Raw genomic sequence first — 22,903 nt, forward strand, 5'->3', positions numbered from 1 at the left:
CACAAGTAACATTTGCTGGTCAGTCATCTAACATCTGAAACTTCACAAATGGCGTCCCTAAGGGACCTGTTTTGCCCTCTACACTCTTCAGCCTATACACGCACGACATACCCACACCCCACACACCGCAAATACACATAGCTTCCCATGCAGACAACATAACACAGCTTCCTATGCAGACGACATAACACTTACATGTACACACCAAAATGCAAACACAGCTACACACATCCTCCAACCTTACCTCAACACACTACAAGAATGGTTCACCACAGACTCATAATAGCCCAGCCAAATCTACAGGGACCCTCCTCACAAACTAGACAGCAGAACATAGTCACATTCCACACCTCACCATAAACAACACTCCTCTACCACATACACACACACACAAAATCCTTGGTGTAACATTCAATATATCAGTGTAACTTAAACAAAACATTACAAACATTAAAAATAAATTAACACCAAGACTCAATGTCCTAAGGTCTCTTACTCATACAATAATCAGACACAACAAAGAAACCACCACCACAGTATACACACAATATATACATTCAGTGATGAATTATGCAAGCCCTGCTTGGGCTTCTAACCTCACTGAAACAACTACAACACCCTACAGAACATACAGAACATGGCCCTAAAAATAATCACAAGCTGCACAGCTACTACACCTACAGACCTATACCAAGGAACCAAGGTCTTCAAAGTCAAGGATCATCTAGACATAAGAGGCACACAAATTCTAGCCTCAGCCTCCTCAAACCCACAACATCCACTACACTGCCTGTCTGCACATCCACACATACCACGGAACATTAAAACAACACCCAGCACACAATATCATACACAATGTCATACACAAATACTGTCATCTCTCCCCCCTCACCCACCTCAAACCAGCTTCCTGAAGCATATTCATTCTCAAATAACTCACTACTCCATTCAGTCACTCAAAGACAACACACAGCTGCATGCACGGCCTCCTAATATCGACTCTTCCGAATCCTACCTCCCTCGTGAGTACGGGGTCAACCTGGCCAGCATGAGATGTGGGCCTCATCCAGCTCTCTTGAGTTATCAGAAGAGGCTGGATGACTCCATTGCTGTTGCCTGTCCAGGATGCAACACAGCACCCCATACTATTATGCACATTATGGAAGACTGCACTGCACACAATCGCCTGCACCAACAACACATCATACAGTCCTTGAGAGCTCTGTGGGAAAGCCCGGTCTCGGCCATGGCCTTCCTTAGGGACTCGGGGCTGTTTGGCCAGACTGCCTAGGGAATAACTACTTAATGGGCAAGCAACAGGCAACTCTCACCTTACATGTCTGTATTAAATACCCTAACCCAGGCCCCTTCACTCTTGATTGGGCAAAGAATGGATAACAAGTAAATGCAGTATATAACCTAAGCTGTATCAACCTTATTATGGTAAAATTTGACTTCTGTGCTACAAGACCACTTATCATGAAATATAAATCATGTATATAGACCACTACTATAGGTGGGCTATGATATGCAAAACTGCACCAACGCCATATTCCAGCGTGCACACAAGTGATACAACATCACATCTACCCTACATTGGATCAATGGCCTACCATGGAGGAATTAGCTAGCTATCTTCAGATCATAGACCTAATCAGCGTGAAAAGATCATGATAGTGGTCATTAAAAAAATATTAACATTGGAGAATCGTCATAACCTTAAAATCAGGAGTCAATTGCTGTATCATCCATTATGTAATCATTTTCTCACATCATACAAAATATTTGCTCTTATCCACACTCTCTATCCTCAATTGCACATGTGTGCCATAATGGCTAACCTTCTTCCCTTCAGCTCTACCAGGTGAGGCTGACTCTTTCTCTGCAGTAGCACTGACAAATGAGTGTGACAGAAGTTGTTCTGCTGTCCATCTTTCTTGCTCATTCACTTCTAGACATCGCTGGAGGAAGTCTTGCAGATCAGCAGTAAGACTTGCAGGTAATGAAGGTACTACCTGCACAATTTGAAATGTTCAGTGATTATTCACTATTTTCATAAATTCTTTAAGAACACACCACCATATATTAAAACAATATTAACAGTAATAACATCCAGTGACAATACAAAATTCAAAAATAGAGATAAAATCAATTATTGTACCTGCTGAACTCTCTCACCAAGGAAGAGTGAAAGAATAATAAGTCCAAGACGATAAATGTCACCTTTCTTTCCCCCTCGGCCAGGAGAAGGAGGATAGAGTGTTGGCATCTCCAAACCAACAAACTCCAACACCATTTCAGCTATCTTCCGTTCCACTCCATAGTCCCCTACCCTAACTATCTTTGCTTTACTATCTAAATATATACATGAGTCTCTGAGGTCCCGGTGTACAACATTATTCTGGTGCAAGTAGTTTATGGCACACAGAGTTCCCTCAGTAATATGTCTGAGAAGTGGTAGATGGCTTAAAGGGATGTGAAGATCCAAGTAATATTTGGTGGGCATGCCTCTTATATACTCCTGCAACAGGGAAACTTGAATACCATCACAAGAATGATTGCTGACCTTCATTCCTAAATAATGAATCAAATTTTTACTGGAAAGTCGTAGTAATGAGCTCATTTCTTTTTCCACATTCGAAAATTTACCAATCAATTCCTCTAGCTGAATATTTTGTCCAACTTTTACGTGATTTCCTTTTTTGCCAGTTCTCTTTGGTTTGATCTGCCACTCATAAATAACACATTTCTCAGAGGATCCTTTTTCCTGTCCTTCCATTATGTAACAATTTTGTGTCCTGCGCTCACTAATGCAACCAACCACCACCACTATCCGCTCCTGCTTTCCTGGGGATGGGAAGTGGATCACTTTACTTCCAAGGGGTTCTCCACGCATGCTGTCACTGCTTCCTTCAGAAATGGACCTCCCCTTCAGCCTGAAACCAACATAAATTTTAAATTGCTTTGTGTAATACCAAAGTCATTAACTGCAAATATAAAAGTGCATCAGGAGCTAAACCCCAGTGACTATTATGTCTCCATATGAAAATCACTAAACTCAGAAATACACCCTACTACAATGAGTGCCTGTCAAGTACTGACTGAGGAATGTCCATTCCCACCTATCTGTGGCAGCTACTACTCAGTATCCACCATGGAGGAGGTGCTACAAGCACAATACAAAAAAAAATAAAGTATAGGTATAAAATAAATGCCAATAAAATTCCAAAAGTTACACCTAATAGTGTATGTTTGAGTACATCAGCAAAGCACACAGGTGGCACAGGGTATTTAAAAAATGCCCTGTGTCAAAAAATATTTGCGAAAAATAGTAAAAATGGCCACACAATGCTCAAACTTACACACAAAGTTGCCAAATCATGGAACATTTACACTATGGTTGTAACTCATTTCACATGGATGACTGATTATTTGTTCCAAAAAGTCCCAGTTACATCCTTAAGCAAATAAGACAAGGGCATTTCAATGTCTGCGGGACAGAAGTAACATCAGGCAGCAGATGCAGCTCATATGAGGAGTACACATGGTTATTTGGGCCATAGGAGGACAATGAATTACTATGCATATAAAGATGTGTAGAGGTATATACAATGGGTGTGGTTAAGAGGAATGTACTTACTAGAGTGATTTGGATATTTAAAATATACATAATTATCATACTATATATATAAATGGTAGGTGGGGGCGCTCACCATCCACTCACTCGATGTAGTGCTGCTCTCGGGTGTCTGCCCTTTCCTCTCTTCCATCCTTCTTTCCTTCCATCCTCTTCTGTCTTTCTTTCCTTGTCCTTCTGCCTACAGGTGACTTTACACCCCATCTTCTGTCTTTCTTTCCTTCATTCTTTCCTTTTCCTTCCACCTGTGGGTGACTCTACACTGAGTGACAAGCTAAATGGTTTCCTGTACACCAGGAAACCATTTACTATGCTGGGTGGTAACCATGTAGCCAAATTTTGGCACCTGGTGGTTTAGTGGGTAATTATTGCGCTCCAGTCAGATTGAGGCGGTGAAGGTTTATATCCAAGGGGTGGTTGGGGTTGATTGCTCATGTAATGCCACTCAGGGATCAGTGAGGCTGGTCACTCTCATCTTAAATGTCGAGACCAACTGCCTAGCCCCGGGCTCCTACGCTCCTCATGGGGCAATGTAGGATTGGATGATGGATGGATGGAGGGATATATATACGGTATATATATATATATAGTGTGGTAGGTGGGGGTGCTCACCGTCCACTCACTCAGTGTAGTGCTGCTCTCGGGTTTCTGCCCTTTCCTCTCCATCCTTCTTTCCTTCCATTCTCTTCTGCCTTTCTTTCCTTCATTCTTTCCTTGTCCTTCTGCCTACAGGTGACTTTACACCCCCTCTTCTGTCTTTCTTTCCTTCATTCTTTCCTTTTCCTTCCACCTGTGGGTGACTCTACACTGAGTGACAAGCCAAATGGTTTCCTGTGCACCAGGAAACCATTTACTATGCTGGGTGGTAATCATACAGCCAAATTTTGGCACCTGGTGGTTTAGTGGGTAATTATTGCACTCGAATCGGATTGAGCCGGTGAAGGTTTATATCCAAGGGGTGGTTGGGGTTGATTGCTCATGTAATGCCACTCGGGGATGAGTGAGGCTGGTCACTCTCATCTTAAATGTCGGGACCAACTGCCTAGCCCCGGGCTCCTACGCTCCTCATGGGCAATGTAGGATTGGATGATGGATGGATGGATAAAAAAGTGAGAAAAGTGAGTTTTACGCCAGGTACCCCTTTTTTTTTGGACAAGGGCTAAGGCGTTGCCCCTGGGTAGAGGACTTTGGTTTGGAGCGTGTAGCATTTTATGACCGGATGCCCTTCCTGATGTCTACCAATGACCCTTGGGTGGATTCGATCCTCCGACCGTACGGTCAGAGCGGAGCGCTCTAACCCACTGTATATGTTGGGCATGGAAAGTCGAATACATACAAACAAACAGTACAGTAGAGAAATTAATGATGAATGAGATGGAAAGATGATCTGGAACCTGGCACTGGGCAAAAGTTAGACTAGTTGTTCAACTATTCTCTATACTGTATGAAACTTCAATCTATATTCTAATGCCACATTCCATCAAATCATAATAAGACTCTCCATACAATATGATCTTGGTAAAATTTAATTCCTCCTTTCCTTTCAACTTGGCTCTCCTGCACAGTACTTATAAGTCTTTTATCCTTCCATTCCACTCAGGTTACCACACAGCCTCTTCATGGTTTTACAGATATTAGGTATTTTTACCTCCATAAACAGATGCATACTTTCCTGTTCTCTGAGAAAATACAAAGTTTTACCTTCTCACTGACAATACCACTTGACCTACAGAGGCCATTATCATGACTGTAGTTCCCAAACTTTATTCCACCACTAACTATATCCCTAACTTACCATATACACTCCTGTTCACCAGCTTTTCCCACACACTCCTATTCCCCAGCCTATTCCACACACTCCTGTTCCCCACCCTATCCCACACACTCCTGTTCCCCACCCTATCCCACACGTTCCTTTTCCTCTTGCCTACGACACACACTCCTGTTTCCCCAAACGATTCCAAATGCTCCTTCTCTCTAGCCTACTACAACACACACACACACACACACACACACACACACACACACACACACACACACTCCTCTCTGACCTACCATACACACATATATTCCCCAGCCTATCCCACACATTTCTTTCAGTACCACAACACACAAATTCCTACTTTCCCAGCCAATGCCACAAAGTCCTGTCTCTCCAAACCACTCTTTTCTGTTCCTTGCTTCCCTTACCCCTTATCCTTACTGAAAATTTTGCCTCATTTATGGATATTAAGCAATAGGCTTGATGTGCTTCACAGTCAGCAGTATCATGTTTATCATCATGTACCTAACTCTAACTCCGCTAATATATAGGGTGAGCACGATCCACAAATAAGAAAGAGAAATAATGCAGAATGCTCAAGAGTGTCAAGCAAAATTGGCCATTCAAGTATTAATTCAGCACTGCAGCCTTTAAAATCTTGGATATACATCACATGCAAAAACCATCCAAAAATACCCTGTTCTTTTTAGATGTGGTTTATATGTATTATACCTGTGTGATGTTCATTTTGTCAATGACAAATTTTTAAAAAATCGGTGCAACCCTCCTCAAAATCATTTCCATTCCAAAAACATGCTGTTTACATTCACCATAATGATACACCACCAGTATTAAATGATGCAATAATAAAAATAAAATGCGGTAACAGATAACCGTTAACAGAACTGACAGACCAGTAGTTAGTGTTGTCGATTAACCCAGGCCTGTCTGGCCAAGCAGGTCCATCAACCACCCCTGCAGGGTCGTCCCATGCAGTGAACTGATGGTCCCTTGCTGTTGACAGTGTCCCACACCAGCAAAGCATGGGGAAAAGTGTGGAGGTTTGGTTCTTGGATGGATGCTGCATTTTTGCTTCTCCACCCAGTTAGCAGGGGCACCACAGCAGGCTCTACATCACCCAATCATCTGGTTATGGGGTTACCACCCAGCACTGTAAATGGTTTCCTGGGCTGCAGGAAACGTTAGGCTTGTCACTCAGTGTAAGCCACCAGAAGTGGAAAGAAGAAGAATATGAAGTGAGAGAAAAGAATGGCATGTGTAGGAAGTGAGAAGGACAGACACAGAAACACAATGATAGAGGTGAAAGAAGAAGTAGGCAGCACTAAATCAAGTAAGTGGATGATGGTACCCAGCACCTACCACCTGAAAGATACAGTGCTACATGGTAACCAAGATATAATGACTGTCAGACTGTGATCCATCTGTGGTGGCCAGATGGCACTGATGTCTCATACACAAGTTTTAAATTCAAAATGCACTCTTGCTCCTTCCATTTAGTAACAGAAGTCTTATTAATAAGGATAATTCTGCAACTAAAATAGATGTCTCTCCCAGGATACAGCACCGTTGTGGCAGTAGAATCATAAAAAAAAAAAAAAAATTGGCCAATGTGGTGCTTCTTGATTTTCTTCGATGCATCTCATATACAGTTATTTACCTATGACACTTACTTTTCATTCCTATTGAACAATTCCTTTACAAAACAATTTACAGTCTGTTCTGCTTCAACTGAGGAGTAAATATACAACACACTTCTGCTGTAAGAAAGCATAATGAGCATACCACTGTATAAAAATACTCATACCAATATTTTTCTGATGCTAAATCATAGCTTTTAGAATTCCTTCCAGTCATTAACTTACCTTTTGTACGACAGGGAATCAGAGGAATCAGATGACGACATTCTGTCAGAGCCCAACTCAGTGAGGAATGATGGACGATACTTTTGTACCCTCCTCTGTCGTTCTTCTTCTTCCAATGCTTTTTTCACCCTAACAGAAATTTGTGCATTTTTACATTACATTTTAGTTGATACAAAATCTGTAGCGAGAGAAAAAACTAATAACGGCACAGTGAAAGGCTTTATAATGCAGCACAATCAGATGTAATTCAAGTGTCTGGGAAAGTTTAGTATGCATTTATATCATTCAGTGGGGAAAATGGTTTCCACAAATGGGGTTACTGCAGCACCAAATGCATCTAATCTCAACAAGAAGTGAGGGAAATGCTGCTGCTGATGATGACAAAAAAGATGATGATGATGATGATGATGATGATGATGATGATGATGATGATGATGATGATGATGATGATGATGATGATAATAATAATAATAATAATAATAATAATAATAATAATAATAATAATAATAAAAATAATAATAAAAATAATAAAATAATCATAATTATAATAATCCAATCCTACGTTGCGCCACGAGAAACGTAGGAGCCCGGGGCTAGGCAAGTTGGTCCTTGCATTTAAGATGAGAATGACCAGTCTCACTCATCCATGAATGGCATTACATGAGCAATAATCCCCATCCACCCCTTAGATATAAACCTACACAGGCTTGATCCAATTGGAGTACCTTAATTACCCACTAAACCACCATGTGCCATAATATGGTTATATGGTTACCAACCAGCATAGTAAATGGTTTGCTGGTGTACAGGAAACAGTTTGGCTTGTCTCTCAGTGTAGAGTCACCCATTGGCAGAAGCAAGAGAAAAGAATGAAGGAAAAAAAGACAGAAGAGGGAGTGTAAAGTAACCTGTAAGCAGAAGGAAGAGGAAAGAATGATGGAAAGAAAGACTGTCGAGGAACAAAGGAAGAGAGGAAAGGGCAGACACCCAAAGCAGCACTACACTGAGTGAGTGGATCGTGAGTGCCTCCACCTACCACAAAATAATAATAATACTGTAATAATAATAACAATCCATCCATCCATCATCCAATCCTACATTGCCCCATGAGGAGCGTAGGAGCCCGGGGCTAGGCAGTTGGTCCCGACATTTAAGATGAGGGTGACCAGCCTCACTCATCCCTGAGTGGTATTACATGAGCAATCAACCCCAACCATCCCATGGATATAAACCTTCACTGGCTCAATCCGATTGGAGTGCAATAAGTATCCACTAAACCACCAGGAGCCAAAATTTGGTTATATGGTTACCACCCAGCGTAGTAAATGGTTTCCTTGTGCACAGGAAACCATTTGGCTTGTCATTCAGTGTAGAGTCACCAACAGGCTGAAGGAAGTGGAAAGAATGAATGAAAGAAAGAGAGAAGAGGAAGCGTAAAGACACCCGTAGGCAGAAGGACAAGGAAAGAATGAAGGAAAGAAAGACAGAAAAGAATAGAAGGAAAGAAGGATGGAGAGGAAAGGGCAGACACCCGAGAGCAGCACTACATTGAGTGAGTGGATGGTGAGTGCCCCCACCTACCACATTAATAATAGTAATAATAATAATTCGTGAGTGCCTCCACCTACCACAAAATAATAATAATAATAATTATTATTATTATTATTATTATCATTATTATTATTATAATTATAATTATTATTATTATTATTATTATTATTATCGTCATCCATCCATCCATCATCTAATCTTACATTGCTCCATGAAGAGCGTAGAAGCCCGGGGCTAGGAAAGTTGGTCCTGGCATTTAAGATGACAGTGACCAGCCTCACTCATCCCTGAGTGGTATTACATGAACAATAAACCCCAACCACCCCCTGGATATAAACCTTCACCAGCTCAATCCGATTGGAGCACCTTTATTACCCACTAAACCACCAGGAGCCAAAATTTGGTTATATGGTTACCACCCAGCATAGTTAATGGTTTCCTGGTGTACAGGAAACCATTTGGCTTGTCACTAAGTGTAGAGTCACCCACAGGCAGAAGGAAGAGGAAAGAATGAAGGAAAGAAAGACACAAGAGGGAGTGTAAAGTCACTCGCAGGCAGAAGAAAGAGGAAAGAATGAAGGAAAGAAAGACAGAAGAGGATGGATGGAAAGAAGGATGGAGGAGAGGAAAGGGCAGACACCCGAGAGCAGCACTACATCAAGTGAGTGGATGGTGAGCGTCCCCACCTACCACATTTTTATTATTATTATCATTATTATCGATGCACTGCTGCTCTTAGGTGTCTGCCCTTTCCTCTCCATCCTTCTTTCCTTCCATTCTCTTCTGTCTTCTTTCCTTCATTCTTTCCTTGTCCTTCTGCCTACAGGTGACTTTACACTCCCTCTTCTGTCTTTCTTTCCTTCATTCTTTCCATTTCCTTCAGCCTGTGGGTGACTCTACACTGAGTGACGAGCCAAATGGTTTCCTGTGCACCAGGAAACCATTAACTACGCTGGGTGGTAACCATATAACCAAATTTTGGTGCCTGGTGGTTTAGTGGGTAATTATTGCACTCCAATCGGATTGAGTCGGTGAAGGTTTATATCCAAGGGATGGTTGGGGTTTTGCTCATGTAATGCCACTCAGGGATGAGTGAGGCTGGTCACTCTCATCTTATATGTCGGGACCAACTGCCTAGCCCCGGGCTCCTTTGCTCCTCATGGGGAAATGTAGGATTGGATGATGGATGGATGGATGGATTTTTATTATTATTATTAATGTGGTAGGTGGGGGCACTCACCATCCACTCGCTTGATGTAGTGCTGCTCTCGGGTGTCTGCCCTTTCCTCTCTTCCATCTTTCTCTCCTTCCATCCTCTTCTGTCTTTCTTTCCTTCATTCTTTCCTTGTCCTTCTGCCCACGGGTGACTTTACACTCCGTCTTCTGTCTTTCTTTCCTTCATTCTTTCCTTTTCCTTCTGCCTGTGGGTGACTCTACACTGAGTGACAAGCTAAATGGTTTCCTGTACACCAGGAAACCATTTACTATGCTGGGTGGTAACCATATAGCCAAATTTTGGCACCTGGTGGTTTAGTGGGTAATTATTGCGCTCCAGTCGGACTGAGTCGGTGAAGGTTTATATCCAAGGGGTGGTTGGGGTTGATTGCTCATGTAATACCACTCAGGGATGAGTGAGGCTGGTCACTCTCATCTTAAATGTCGAGACCAACTGCCTAGCCCCAGGCTCCTACGCTCCTCATGGGGCAATGTAAGATTGGATGATGGATGGATGGATGGATGGATTATTATTATTATCTATCTATATTTTGGCAGACGCCATAATCACGTAAAGGGTGGCCATTTGACTTTGAGTTATTTGTTTTACAGGGAGGGGCACTAACCCTCCACCAACCCACTTGTTGACACGGAGGGAGCATGTATGGGTTGGTTATATGGTTACCACCCAGCACTGTAAATGGTTTCTTGGCTAACAGGAAATCATTTGGCTTGTCACTCAATGTAAAGCCACCTGTAAAGGAAAGAAAAGCAATAAGAAGATACAGGAAAGATGGGAGAAATAGGAAGAGAGGAGGGAAGGCACAGAAAAAGAATTATAAAAGCTAAGGAAGAAGTAGGCACCATTACATCATCTGAGTGGATGATAATACTGTATTATTAATAACAAAAAACATTTACTATGCAGGGTGGTAACCATATTATGGTGTCTGGTGGCTGAGTGGGTATTTTTGGCGCTACAATCAGATTGAGCCTGTGTAGGTTCATATCCATGGGGTGGATGTGGTTTATTGCCCACATAATGCCACTCAGGGATGCGTGAGGCTGGTCATCTCCTCTTAAATGTCAGGACCTACTTGCCTAGCCCTGGGCTCCTATGCTCTTCACGGGGCAACATAGGATTGGAAGATGGATGGATAATAATAACTACAACAACAACAATGATTCATTGTCCAACAACTTCAGGAAAAACATACAGGAAGGCTGAGAGAGAAGTATTTTTTTTTTTTTTTTTTTTTTTTTTTTTTTTTTTTGAGAAGGCTTTTGACAGAGTGCCCACGGATGGGGTGAAGTGGGTAACAGCAAAGAAAGTCAAAATCATCCAATTATGGAATGAAACCAACTCATCCATCACAGCCTGTTGTCAGCTCTGCCATGAATTCAAGGTCCATACATGAGATGCACCTACAGACCATACCATACTGACGATTGTCAACTACTCTGAGGGCAAGGGTACTGTCCATAGCACACACAAGGACAACAGCGTACATGCAGTATCAGTCACTAAGGTGCATTTCGTGGATGGACCTTGAAGTCACAGCAATACCATCAATGGACCATGACATGTGATTTAATCTCATACCAGAACTGGGTGGTTTTTATATTCTGCTCTGTTGTGAAAACATTTTATACTGAAAGCTTCTACTTCACTTATGTTATACTGCATAATCTCATCACCAAAACCTGAAAATGAAATGCGTGTTGCTGGAAAACAATCATAAACAAACATTTCAAATCCTTCCACTTTTTCTGAAACACCTTGTGGGAGTTTTATTGTTTGGGAGATATATGTGCTGGAAGTGAGGGTGAAGCTGGCTTGGCAGCATGGATAAGGAGTAGCTGGATAAGGGCTAGGAAGCAGCTGCCTCTCCTGACAGAGGGCTCTCTCTCTGTGCTATGGGGTACTTGTATGCAGCATGTGTTAAGAATGTAATGCTGTATGGTAATGACACTTGCGTGGTAAAGGAGGAGGATATTTCTAGGCTCACATATACAGAGATGAGAATGAGCATATCAATGTATAATGTGTCCTTGAATGACAAGCCTGGGGGTTGGGATTGTGAATGAAGAGTTGAGAAGGATGGGGACTTGAATGTTTTAGTGATGTGATGAGAAGGGGTAGACTGAGAAGATTTGGGCATGTGGAGAGGATGTAAGATGACAACTGGGAGTGGAGGGGGAGCAAGAGTTTTGTCCACATCCTCACAGACAGGAGTGAAGAGATTTAAGTTTGTGGTAGCACATCATGTTAGAGAACTAATCTGTGACTGCACGCTAATATGACTAATGAAGTGAGGAGATCTATGTTTGTGGTAGTACATCAAATTAAAGAACTAATCTGGGATTGCATGCTATATGGCTAATGAAACACTGAACATAAACTCTGGCTACAGCCAATCTGAAGTGTGTGGGCACAGGTGAGGGCAGCTGAAAACAAAAGCCTATGCACATCCACAAGAAGAGAGTTGACTATAAATTTTTCTTGTTTCAAACCACTCAAGCTGCAGTGAAAATGGACAATGAGCAGCTCATAGCTGATGTTTCATTCTTAACCTCTGCTAGGAATGCATCCCCATTCCATATTAAGCATTGTGACAGAGCATTTACTGTTCTGTGGTTGAAGAAGACATAAGGAAAATAACTCAAATATCTAATTTCCACTCCTTTCATTCTTGATTTGTGTCTTTCCAAATGAGTTCAAGCTTAACTTCCATATACCAAACTGGTGATTAAAATACAGTAATGCTATTCAACTACTCTTTACTTGTACGTTCACTTCCCTATTTGTTATTACTGCCCTCAATATGAATGCAAACAACAAACAACAAACAAACTGTACATGTATAATATGTTAAAAATGTTGTTACCTGGCCACCTCCTCCTCCATTATAGTACGCCGTTGCTCTTCTTGAATTTCCTGTTGCCGCCTAATTTCTTCTTCTGCCTTCTGATCAGCCCTTCTTCGAGATTCTTGACCAGCTACCATCTCTTCGTATATACTCTCTGTGTAGGGTCGGGCATGTTCACTAAGGTAGTGCTGAAACAAACAGACCCCAATTACCTAATTCTTTATAATCTAGAAGTGCATTTCACACTTACAGACAAACAATGAATATTTACAGCAAAGACCCAACACACAATCCAACCATTCATCATACCATCCTCAACTGTCTTATTAACAGTATAGGAGACTGAGCCTATGCTACCAAGAACAGACATTTAAAATGAGGGTGACCTGTCACAGACCCCTAAAAGACATCATATAAGCAATAAACTCGAACACTTGGACATGAACAGTTCCTAGGACACAATTTCTCACAGGCCACATCTGGTTGGAATGCCCAAACCCACTTGATCACTAGGCATTAGTTTGTTGACTGCATGGTCAGCAACACTTACCTATGAGTCATCCTCCTCATCATCATCTAATCTTGTGTTGCCCCACGAGGAACACAGGAGCCCAGGGCTAGGCAAGTTGGTCCTAGACATTTAAGATGAGACTGACCAGCCTCACTCATCTCTCAGTGGCATTACACAAGCAATGAGCCCCAACCAGCCCTTGGATACTTGCACAGGCTCAATCCGATTGGAGCACCTTAATTACCCAATAAACCACCAGGTGCCATAATTTGGTTCTATGGTTACCATCCAGCAGAGTAAATGGTTTCCTGGTGTACAGGAAACCATTTGGCTTGTCACTCAGTGTAGGGTTACCCATAGATGGAAGGAGGAGGAAAGAATGAAAGAATGACAGAAGAGGAAGGAAGGAAAAAAAGAAGAGAGGAAAGGGCAGTCACCCGAGAGCAGCACCACATCTAGTGAGTGGATGGTGAGCACCCCCACCTACCACCAATCTGAGTTTTATGCATTAGCTCCTAACACCTACTCCCAGACAGGAGTTCTTCAGCATCTTAAAATTTTTTGTTTTCATTAGAGCTTTTAGGTATTCTGACCCATGAAACTACAGTAATCACTCCAATATCCGGATCAATAGAGCCATCAGTAGGTTCGGATATTGGTTTTGTCCGGATATTGGGCCCCAGCTTATGGACTTGTACTTACGGACCCTAACACAGAGAAACACCTATACAACTCCCTCCGGACATGCATAGCACCTATTTAACACCCAAATCACACCAATAAGGCACATAAATGACTGAAATAAATGCAATAGACACATAAAATGTGGGTTTAGAAGTATGTTCATACATTAATAAACATTCTGGTACTTATGGACTCTAACCGAACCTAACCTAACCGAACCTAACCGAACTCTGAAAAACACATTCCTACTGCACATGCATGAGGTAAGTTTAGTATGGAAAGAAGTACAGTATGACACTTTCTGGTAAGTATAGTATGGGAAAAAATACAATATGAAACATTCTGGTAAATATAGTATGGAAAATAGTACAACATGAAACATTTTGGCTACTTACAGCAAGTCCCTGGCCACCTCGATGAATAACCGCCTCCTCTCGGACTCTGACAGTAAGAACGATTTCCTGAAGCACTTGCACTACACTCTTCCTGAAGTCTTGCACTGAACTTAGTCACTAACACACAGAAGTCCGTTCTTTTCACAGTGTTCACTTTAGTCCAAATAATGTTCCATTAAATTTAAGTGTTGCACATTAACTTTTCCCAAGCCATGGCGAAGAGCGTAGGTCTTGTCGCGGTGAGAGACAGGCGGGAAGTGGGGAGGATGCAGCGGCGCTCTATCGGACGTCGGAGGAATGACGAACCAAAACAATGCTCTCACGCGGCGCGCGCGGCAAGTTCAAATTACGGACGGCAAAAAATCGATTTTTTTTTCCAATTTTTTTGGATTTTCGGACCATTTTGGGAATGTTTGATCCCAGGACGATAAGGTTCGGTTAGTGGGGATGTTCGGTTATTGGGCGTCCGGATATTAGAGGGATTACTGTATATACTAAGTCTGGATAGTACCCATAATACCAATCAATGGACATCTAGTGGTCTAGTGGTTTACGTTGCTCCAAACAAATCTAGCCCATATGTGTGGCTAGCGTTTACTGCTTACATAAGACCACTCGGGGGTCCATGACTGATCACAGGGGTGAAAGACACCATGAGGTGCTTAGCTGAAGTGCTCATCTCTGTAACTTATGCCTTGTGCCTTGTCTTTAATGTCTATACCACAGTTCTAGGCCCCTGCACTCCTAATTTCACAGGCAATACAGGACTGGAATGAATATCCAAATGGTAACAAAAATAAACAAAAAACTGGGAAGCTTACATGAAGCCATGGAATTGCACTGACTTACCTATACCTTTATGCTTAAAAACTGCTGTATTATTTCAAACAACCCTTAAATTTCAATAAAACCTAAATGATAAAAAATTCTATAATGAATTCTATATACAGAATACAGTGTCCCAAGAAATTTGTGAGATATTTCAGAAGGTTAATCTCAATCTACTTCTGAGGAATAAATGTTATAATTCTAAACTGAATTCTATGTTCAAAAAACAGGGTGTTCCAAGAAATGTACAAGAAATTTCTGTAAGTTAATCTTAGTCCAATTCTGAACAATAAATACTATACCAAAATGGGTCCATTTCATAACCACAACTGGGCTACAATTTATGATGCCCTTATGTGTAAAAACAAATTCCCTAATAATTCACCCACAAAGTCATCAATACTGCACTTGTAACTTTACAACAGACAAGAACTGGGCCCAAGTTCAAACAGTACAGCTTTTTTTAACAAACTTAGCCCAAGAATAACCTACGGAAGTTTCTCACACAATTGTGGGACATCCTGTGTGTATCTGTATGTGATAAGTTAAAATTCCACTCATTGGCAAGTTAAAAATCCACTTATTGGACGCTTATTACCATTATAGTTTTGTTCATGCCCTATTTCTTATGCCTAAAGATTACTGGTATGTTTTTATGGATGTGTTTGGTGGGAGGTACATTTTTTGAGAGGGTCAAAAGGGGGAATTTAGGAAAATTCTTGGATTTTTTTAGACACATTAGCCCAAAAGGGAATGGTTTTTATGTAACAATATGCTGATTCAATTTCTTATGGCAGAGTCTCATGAAATACTGAACATTGCAAAACCAAGGTCTACTGTATAACAGTGTAGTAGAACTGTATGAAATTACCTGTGTGTGTTGACACAGTTCTAGCATTACAACCGTTCCATCAGCCGCAAATTCATGAGCTTTCTGATTCAGCTGATCAGTTAACACGTCCTTTTCTTTATCTGAGAGACCATTAACAGACTCCACTATCACTATGGCTGGCCTGAAAGGTGAGAAAAAAATAAATATATCACTTTAACTCACGAATATCATTCACTTTTTGTACACACTAAGGACATTTACATCATAATACAAATAAGAACTATCTAGCTTTGTCTTTCTACTTCTATACTGAATAGCAGATACATGACTCTTGTTTCAGACTGTATTTGTATTCAGTCCAGAGTTTGTCCTTCTACTTCTACACTGAATAGCAGATACATGACTCTTGTTTAGGACTGAATTCGTATTCAGTCCGGTCACACATAACACACTACATTTACAACACCAAACATCTAGAATGCAACCCATGAGTGACAGAATCCTAGAAATATAATACACAATTTCATTCCACACAACTTGAAGTCCAACAGTACAACCCATCATATCTAGCCTGAATGAGTACAGCATGACCCCATTCCACAAAACTACATGACCATCGATTGTAACTTGCCAGCAAGCACATGACAGATCAATTGTTGTGGTGGTGTGAGCCAGCCAGCAAGTGGCTGTATGACATGGGTGTTGTGGCAAGGAGAGGGAGGCAGCCAGGCACCTCTGGGAACAATACTCATTTGGGAAGAGAAACATTTTATCATGTTGTAGGTATGGTATGGATGCTTTAAAATTTAAGAATGATGTCTGGTAGCATTATGGTAACTGGAGAGTGGTTATAGGGAGGTAATGTTGCGGGCTGAAGGGTAAAAAGGGAGGCTCTGGGCATGAAGTTGGGACGGAATTAATTACTGCCATGATTGTAAAGAATGTGTAGTGTGTCCTTGAATACGGGGCCTGGGGGGGAGGGGGGACGGGGGAGGGTTGTAAGAGGCAGATGAAAAAAGACCTGGAAGAAGATCATAGAGTAAGCCCTCAGAGATATGGGACTGAATAGAAAGGCTGCTAGAGATCGAGCAGCATGGACAGCTGCCACTCGGTGGCCAAGGCTGACACATGCATGTATGCTGGAGCCTTTGTAAATGATATGATATGATGTTATACAGTGCTGCATTACAGTATGTAAAAAACTTAAAATGCACAAAGTGTTAGACAAAATTTGTATGTTATATGCAACTGGGCTGTATCAGGCACTTAATCCCTTCAGTGGTGATGGAGAGAAAGACCTTATTGTGGTAGCAATGATTTACTGTAACCATGTAGCTTTGCTGCCTGGTTATACAAACATCCCTAAACTCCCTTTCTATCCCTCCAAAGGAGGATGGTGGCACATAGAAGGGCAGGTGTAGCCTGCAGTCCAATAAGATTCACGTTTCACATGCGACTTGGGAAACAACATTAACACAATTCCTACAGTACAATGACACACCTATAATCCCTAGAGCTTAAAAAAATCATCTTATTTTCTTTTTGTCTTGCAAAAACCAGAAGACTTAATTTCATTTAGGTCAGACATCCTGACACTGCAAAGGTCGGAAACAATCTCAATACACCCTTTACCCAAGATACATCATTCATGTTTAACTCTATCTTATGTCAAATTACTTTAGTCAGTTTAAGTGAGACATCTCTATGTCACAGAAGTTAAGTTTATTCTACTATCATATGATTTCATTCAGATCTCTAGAGACTTCTCAAGGTCTCATAGTGAAGGATTTGAATTCACCTTCATTAACTCTTTCAATACAAAGGCTTTTTTCTTTTATTATTAGTGTACTCTGGTTACTGCCACACCTTCTATTAAGTTTATGGAAGCACTCTAAAAGTGAAGAGTGTAAGTCCTAACTTAAGCTTCTCAAGTACACAAAGCTGCACCTTGTTGACCCATTCTGCAGAGCTTCCAAAACTTACTCAAGAGGGTAATTTTCACTGGTGATGATTCTGAGAACCACCTTAATATGAGAGTGGAGTGTGCCACCCTGAGAGTGATGGGGGCCCAGGGTGATCTGCACGTCAGGTGGACGAGGAACTTTCCATGCATCTTTCTCTCGCAGGTCACAAAACTCCTCACAATAAGCACTCTGAAAGAAATTTACTTGTAAGTTTGAAAACTAAAATTTTGTCATAATAGTGAAGTTACAAATCTCTTGAACATCTAGGTGAATTGCAGATACCCCAATAAACTACAAAACATGATTTAGCTACACTCCAAAAAATTTTGTGTAAAATATAACAATCATCTTCCTTAGCCTTTATCATTCTTTTTCTGTGCCTGTCCTCCTCTCTTCCTATTTCTCCCATCTTTCCTGTATCTTCTTATTGCTTTTCTTTCCTTTACAGGTGGCTTTACATTGAGTGACAAGCCAAATGGTTTCCTCTAAGCCAAGGAACCATTTATAATGCTAGGTGGTAACCATATAACCAAATCATCGTGCTCCCTACGTCTCAGCAAGTGGGTTGGTGGAGGGTTAATGCCCCTCCCTGTAAAACAAATAACTCAAAGTCAAATGGCCACCCCTTATGGGATTATGGCGTCTGGCAATAGATAGATAGATAGATAGATAGATAGATGTTTTTGCATAGTCAGATACTCATTTCTTCTCCAAACAGAGATCGTGAAGCTGACTTGTTCAGCACAACTAAAACTGTTACCCAAGCTCACTTTGGTCAAGGTAACCATCTCACAGTTCATAAAGCAATGTACATTATATGAAATCTTGCCCAGTTCTCGATACTGAGTTTTCAAATGTCTAAGAGCTCATGGACAGCTCACCTTGTGGCTGGCCATGTACAGAAACATAGCTGCACGATCATGAAGACACAATATAATGGAATAAAAATCCAATATAATCAACAAAACGCTAGTAAGGAAGACACACACAATATAATGGAATAAAAATCCAATATAATCAACAAAACGCTAGTAAGGAAGACACTTAAACCACACTAATGAGTAAAACTGCGATCTAACAAATAATAAAAAAAATGTTGGCGTAAGCATCTTTTCCTCAGCAATTTATATGTATTCTCAGTATACCATAACAATCCTTTGCATGCTCCTTGCAACTGCAACATGAAATTGATTTGCATAAATAATATACCGTACAATCCATGAGAATGTAATAATAGTAACAGAAGTTACAAACCTAATCTCATCTGAACGTGAACCTGGTGAACTGCAAGCCAAAGCTGCCCTTCTCCCACAGTCCACCATCCTCCTTTTTAGGGACAGGGAAGGGACTGAGGAATGTTTGTATAACTAGGCAGCTCCACAACTTGGTCATTGGGGTGCCACCATATGAAGGTGTCCCTCTCCAGCACAACAAGAGAATATTACCCTCTCTGGGGCTTATTTATGTGGATTTTAGAAACTTTCCAGCATCTCTTCCATGCCAGTTTATCATTATATATAATATGTTAACATAAAATGCATAGTAAACCCTCGATATAATGGACCCCAGTAGAGCAGTTATCGGATTTAACAGATACCACGGAGCCCACCAAACATTTGTCAGCTATAATGAACAATGTTCGTTAAATGGGGTGAAATACAACCTGGACTGAAATTGGCCCTCTTCCCATTGTAACTGCTGAGTTGTAATAATAAACTATAGTAATACTGTACTACTCTTGAAGAAGTGCTACGACAAGGATGTGAAATAAGCTGCTAAAGGGCAAAATTATAGATCAAGTTAGTGTAAAATGGGTATAGATTACATTTTTAGTACTAGAATACACATTTTGTACTCATTTACTTTCAAGCATGTCTTTGAAAGCCCACCTCACGGGGAGACCCTCAGATATAATGGACTATTGGCTTTAACAGATCTGGCAATCTCCCAGTTAGTCCATTATAATGAGGGACTACTTCTAAATAATGTGTAAATGTTACAAGTAAGCAGTCTGCATTGTACAGAAAATAAATCAGATTTATTTATTATTAACTTCTGTATGTCTCTGAATGCCTTAGTTCCTTTGTTATTGTGATTAATTGAAAATTTCTTTACAATCTCATCCATGTTGGCACTTTCGGTTCTTGTTTGTTCAGTTTCCAGTACACCACGATCAGTATGTGGTAGGCTGAATTTGGGGACTTCTGGGGAATGTCAGAGATTTGTGCTGCCCCCACATTCCCCCGGGTAGCAACACTACTGGAAATGTGGGACAGACCGGTAAGCACAAGTGAGGTAAGGAGGATAAGGTAGCACTAGGTGAAAGTGGAGAGGTCGGCAGTAAGCAATGTCAAAATCAGGGAAGTCAAGCATGGGCTAGTAGACTTTGGAGGGGGGAAGAATTAGGAGAGTGAGATCAGTGGTGGAGTAGGGAACTGGTGGTTGGCAGAGGTGGTGGTGGGATTACTGTTGGGTGAGGGAAGTAGGGAAGTGTTGTTGGATGGGGACTGTAGGGCAGTGGGAGCAGGAAAGGGATATGGGGAAGCAGCAGTAAGTGAGGAGAGTAGGGAGGTGACAGCAGGTGATGATGGTGAAGTGGCAGAAGCTCTGGGAGGTGGGGTGGTAGCAACAGGGAGTGAAGGTGGGGAAGTGGCAAAGGGTGGGAGATGGGGAAGTGACAGTGATTGGTGATGGTGATGGAGGTGGGGAGGAGATGGTGGAGTGACAGTGGGTGGAGGAGGCTATCATGCTGGTGGCAGTGAATGAGGTGGCAGTGATGAAGTGTCAGCAGGTAGAGGAGGTGGCAGTGATGGAGTGTCAGCAGGTAGAGGAGGTGGCAGTGATGGAGTGTCAGCAGGTAGAGGAGGTGGCAGTCATGGTGGTGGAGGTGGTGGTCATGGTGGTCGGGATGGAGGTGGCAGTGGTGGTGGAGGAGGTGGAGGAGATGGAAAACTGATGTGTGGAGAAGGTGAAGGAGATGGAGAACTGATGGCTGGAGGAGGAGGAGTAAAAGGCAAGGGAGGTGGAGTGGTGCCAGGTGGTGGAAGAGCAATTAATTCTCGAGGCTGTGGAATGGGATGTTGATGTATGGCTGTGGAGACTGTGTGTTGGTGTGTTCAGCTAGTTGGGTCTGGGTACTGGTAGAGGGTAAATGTACTGGCTTGGTTTGTTCCTCACTTTGGCTGTTAACTGACCACATGCATGGAGAAGTACATCATCATATTTGTACCCCAAACCAATCATCGAAGTAGCGGTATGGGTTAATGGGTATAGGATTGGACTGTGAAGGCACTAAGAGCATCTGAAAACTGTCGTTCAGTTTTCTCCAGCTTGGAAAGAACCTGTGTTAAAACGGTGTTTCTGTTTGCTGGTACTGCACTGTTGTGTATGGCATTGAAATGTGTGAAACTAGTTTGCACAATACTGTTGATGGCACTGTGATCGGGTGGGAAGTTTCTTGTGCAGAGGTAGACAGGTCATGCCAGCTTCCAGGCTTGGTGCTGGCATGACCTGTGTATTTGGTGTGGACAAGGATATTGTACACGCAGTCCACTGCTTGTCCATACTGTTGAAGTGCGAAAGAATCCAGCAGCATGGTAGATGGAGCTGGTTTTCATCTGGCACTCACTGCAGATGGGTCACTGACACAGTACGGAGTCTGGCATGTACAAACCAGATGCAGTGTTGAGGGCTTGCATATGTGTAAGCAGCTCTCAAAGGTGCCTTGCATCCAACTTAATGCTCTCAGGTGGGAATGCAGAAGTTGCCACCTATCAGTCTCTGATGTTTACGGTTGTTCTGGCTCAGCCAAAATGGTGGGAGGATCAACATGTAGATATACATGGTTGACACTGCATTGCCACATCAGCCTCATGTACAACTGCAAGGTTGACACTCTACGGGTTACCCTAACCTATACACATGCAACTCATCTCTAACCAGAACACATTCTAAACTTATCTTAGATATTAGCATCACATTCCTGAAAAATACAGATCACAGTGTATGACAGTCTGTTACTCCAATAGGCCATGGTGAAACTGAGTTGCCAGACAATCAGTTGGTAACTGGCTAGAGTAAATCATATAACTCTCTATGGCCACCAACTGACTTTATTTGAAGGTGTTATATCTTCATTATTAATGATTTCCAAGGGATATGTGGAAGAAGAAAAGATATTTGTTCATGTGACGTCTAATTACAGAACACCCCCAAAATAACCAGGCTGATTAGAAGCTGAAATAAGAACAATACTGTACCCAAATCTTTACAATACAAGATAATCTATAAAACTCATTCACACTTACCCTCATTATTTCCACCTCTCCCTCCACTACTTCACGAAAGGAGTCCTCCATCCTGTTAAATCTTGGTTATCTCTTCATGGCTTGATATTTACATTTTCAGTATTATCAGAAGGCATCTATTTAATCTTGAGCGTACATACAAAACACTGTTCACCAACTGCTGCTTCTGGAAAGTGAGGGTCTGTGTTAGAACAAGGACTTAGTCATGCTGTTCTTTGTTAAAGGGAACACCCCTCACTATTCCTTTTATCAAACAATAGCTCTGTTGCACTCAGTAACTTTAAAAACAGGTTATGTGCAATCCTATGCCATCCTTGTATCATAATGTTCTAGCTAAAATTCCAGCCTTGGCATCCTTCATTCCTAACCATTCAACTAAGGGGTACAGGGAAAGATTCTGCCCTGTTAAATAAAACATGTAAAAAGACATAACATTAAAACAGGTTAGGGTTTTAAGAAGGTAG

General features: G+C 41.6%; 1 protein-coding gene across 1 annotated transcript in view; it reads right to left on the reverse strand.

The window, feature by feature from the left end:
* Positions 1-22,514, reverse strand: part of Gcn2 (eukaryotic translation initiation factor 2 alpha kinase Gcn2) — a 55,602-nt gene extending 33,088 nt beyond the window's left edge. Inside the window, exons 1-7 of the mRNA XM_080277055.1 lie at positions 22,440-22,514; positions 18,152-18,321; positions 16,208-16,349; positions 12,937-13,106; positions 7,283-7,411; positions 2,162-2,936; positions 1,800-2,015 (exon numbers count right to left, since the gene is read on the reverse strand). Of these exons, the coding sequence (XP_080133181.1) occupies positions 1,800-2,015; positions 2,162-2,936; positions 7,283-7,411; positions 12,937-13,106; positions 16,208-16,349; positions 18,152-18,321; positions 22,440-22,490 (1,653 nt within the window). The 5' untranslated portion in view covers positions 22,491-22,514. The remainder of the gene's footprint in view (positions 1-1,799; positions 2,016-2,161; positions 2,937-7,282; positions 7,412-12,936; positions 13,107-16,207; positions 16,350-18,151; positions 18,322-22,439) is intronic.
* Positions 22,515-22,903: the final 389 nt, after the last annotated feature.

This window comes from Coenobita brevimanus, chromosome 68 (assembly GCF_032717465.1).
Source record: "Coenobita brevimanus isolate Jiangsu-jjx chromosome 68, ASM3271746v2, whole genome shotgun sequence".
Taxonomy (NCBI): Eukaryota; Metazoa; Arthropoda; class Malacostraca; order Decapoda; family Coenobitidae; genus Coenobita; species Coenobita brevimanus.